The sequence below is a fragment of the Lactuca saligna genome, chromosome 5 (genome assembly GCF_052625555.1).
Source record: "Lactuca saligna cultivar CGN05327 chromosome 5, ASM5262555v1, whole genome shotgun sequence".
NCBI lineage: Eukaryota > Viridiplantae > Streptophyta > Magnoliopsida > Asterales > Asteraceae > Lactuca > Lactuca saligna.
This window is the reverse complement of record NC_136421.1, coordinates 55,753,726-55,756,778: the sequence shown is the minus strand read 5'-3', so window position 1 is coordinate 55,756,778 and position 3,053 is coordinate 55,753,726. Positions and strand designations below refer to the sequence as shown.

Below are 3,053 nucleotides of genomic sequence, written 5' to 3'. Positions count from 1 at the left end.
AAAATGATGAGGTATGATAATACTAAGTTGAAATTGCAGGCACCAAAGTTAGAGTTGAAGACTCTTCCAGAGCATTTGAAGTATGCATATCTTGCAGAAGAGGAGACATTGACTGTTATTATCTCCAACCAATTGTCCATTGAAGAAGAGAATGACTTGGTGACTTTGTTGAATAAGTATAAGAAGACTATTGGGTGGACAATTGCTGACATAAAAGGGTTGAGTCCCACCTTATACATGCATAAGATTCTCATGGAGGAGGACTTTAAACCAACTCGAGAGGCACAAAGAAGATTGAATCCACCCATGATGGAGGTGGTAAAGAAAGAAATCATGAAGCTTTTGGATGCAGGTATTATTTACCCCATCTCAGATAGTAAATGGGTGAGCCTCGTCCAGGTAGTCCCAAAAAAAGCAGGGGTCACAGTTGTCAAGAATTATGAGGGAGATTTGGTGCCAACCCATGTGCAAAATGGGTGGAGGGTTTGTATTGGCTATAGGAAGTTGAATTCCTTGACGAGAAAAGACCATTTCCCCTTACCATTTATTGACCAAATGTTAGAGAGATTGGCGGGTAAATCTCATTACTGTTGCTTGGATGGTTTCTCGGGTTTTCATCAAATTCTGGTAGCCCCGGAAGACCAAGAGAAAACCACATTTATTTGTCCCTTTGGAACATTTTCTTATAGGCGTATGCCTTTTGGTCTGTGCAATGCACCCGCAACATTTCAGAGATGCACGGTGAGCATTTTTTCTGAATATGTTGAAAACATCATTTAAGTCTTCATGGATAATTTCACAGTCTATGGAAACTCCTTAGATGAATGTTTAAGCAATCTAACAAAAATTTTGCAAAGGTGCATTGACACAGACCGTGTGCTTAACTATGAAAAATGCCATTTCATGGTGGACAAGGGACTGATTTTAGGTCATATAGTGTCCCAAAGAGGCTTGGAAGTTGACAAGGCCAAGATTGACATTATCAAAAGTCTTCCTTACCCGAAAAATGTTCAGGAAGTTCGTTCGTTTCTTGGTCATGTAGGTTTCTATCGGCGGTTCATAAAAGATTTCTCAAAGATCATGGTGCCAATGTGTCAATTACTCCAAAAAGATATTGAATTTGAGTTTACTCAACCATGCAACGATGCTTTTGATTGTTTGAAGGTTTTACTCACTTCTGCCCCAATCATTCAACCGCCAAATTGGGATCTCCCATTTGAGATCATGTGTGATGCTAGCAACACCGCGGTTGGGGCAGTTTTGGGACAAAAGGTGGACTGAGCTCACCATGTCATCTACTATGCATCCAAGACTTTGGATAGTGCTCAAAACAACTACACCACAACAGAGAAGGATTTGTTAGCAATCGTCTTTGCATTAGAGAAATTTCGACAGTACCTTCTCGGAACTAAAGTGATTATCTATTCGGACCATGTAACTATAAAGCATTTACTACTCAAGAAAGATTCAAAGTCGAGGTTAATATGTTTTATGTTGCTTCTGTAAGAGTTCAATATAGAAATCAAAGATAAAAGTGGGAAAGATTATTTGGTCGCGGATCATCCCAGTCAAATTGTGCCACCTGAAGACACCACACCAATATGTGACACATTCCCAGATGAGCATTTTTTTGCTATAAAGGAAGCTCCATGGTATGCGGATATCGTCAACTACTTAGTCACAAGTCAATTTCCCCCTGATTCCACCCGTTAGCAAAAGGATAAAATCAAGAAGGAGGCCAAGCGGTACGTATGGTACGAGCCTTACCTTTGGAAGTATTATGCAGACCAAATGATCCGCAGGTATGTTGAGCAAAAAGAGGTACAATCTATCCTTAACTTTTGTCATTCCTATGCTTGTGGAGGTCACTTTGGACCCTAAAGGACAGCTAGAAAAGTCTTAGATAGCGGATTCTTTTGGCCTACCATTTTTCACGACTCTTATGTGTTATGTGCACATTTTGATAAGTGCCAAAGATCCAGGTCTTTAAGCTCTAGGAATCAAATGCCCCTTACCCCCATTTTAGTATGTGAGATCTTTGATGTATGGGGGTATTATTGACTTTACGGGACCATTTCCGCCCTCTTTTGGTTGTTCTTATATCTTGTTAGCAGTGGACTATGTGTCCAAATGGGTGGAGGCCAAAGTCACCCGTACTAATGATTCCAAAGTTGTGGTGGATTTTCTTAAAGCGTAGATTTTCTCCCGGTTTGACACACTGAAGGCTCTCATAAGTGACCGTGGGACCCATTTTTGCAACCGAATGCTGGAAGCCGTTCTAAAGAAGTATGGGGTGACTCATAAGGTCTCAACAACCTATCATCCCCAAACCAATAGACAAGCTGAGGTCTCAAAAGTATGGGCATACCGTACTGCTTTCAAAACTCCCATTGGTATGTCCCCATATAGGCTAGTGTTTGGAAAAGCATATCACCTCCCGGTTGAGCTCGAGCATAAAGCTTTTTGGGCCATAAAGAAACTCAAATTGAGTGAAGATGAGGTGGGAAACAAAAGGAAGCTATACTTCCAAGAGCTAGAGGAGATTCGAAATGATACATATGAAAGTGACATGATCTACAAAGAGAAGACAAAGGCGTATCATGACAAAATGATCTACCGGAAGACTTTTGCACAAGGACAAAAAGTGTTTCTTTATCACTCGAGGTTCAAGTTGATTTCAGGGAAATTAAGATCAAGATGGGTCGGTCCTTTTGTGGTCAAAAAGGTATTCGACCATGGTGCGGTGGAGATTACGAGCCAACAAACGGGAAAGACATTCAAAGTCAATGGTCATTGATTGAAACCATTTTACGAATGATTTGAGGTGAAGAATGAGGAGATAGAAGTTTTTGGGAACCCCACGTACCAAGACTAAAGCACACTCGGAGGCAAAGTCGATCCAACGACTTAAAACAAGGGCAGCTACCCGGGAGGCAACCCGGGGGTATTTTTGTCTTTTTCTTTAAAAATATTTCCATTTCTTTGAAGTTTTTGGATTTTAATGTTTCAAATGCATTTAAACATGATTTCAAATCACCAAACGGACCTTGGGA

General features: G+C 40.7%; 1 protein-coding gene across 1 annotated transcript; it reads left to right on the top strand.

Annotated features, from left to right (window-relative positions):
* The first annotated feature begins 2,263 nt into the window (after positions 1 to 2,263).
* LOC145045306 (uncharacterized) lies at positions 2,264 to 2,797 on the top strand. Its single transcript, XM_078993641.1, has one exon. It carries the CDS (start codon positions 2,264 to 2,266, stop codon positions 2,795 to 2,797), a length of 534 nt encoding a protein of 177 aa, XP_078849767.1.
* Positions 2,798 to 3,053: the final 256 nt, after the last annotated feature.

Bases quoted from the DNA above. Each gene is read 5' to 3' on its own strand.
- LOC145045306 (XM_078993641.1), top strand. From the start codon at position 2,264: ATGCTGGAAGCCGTTCTAAAGAAGTATGGGGTGACTCATAAGGTCTCA.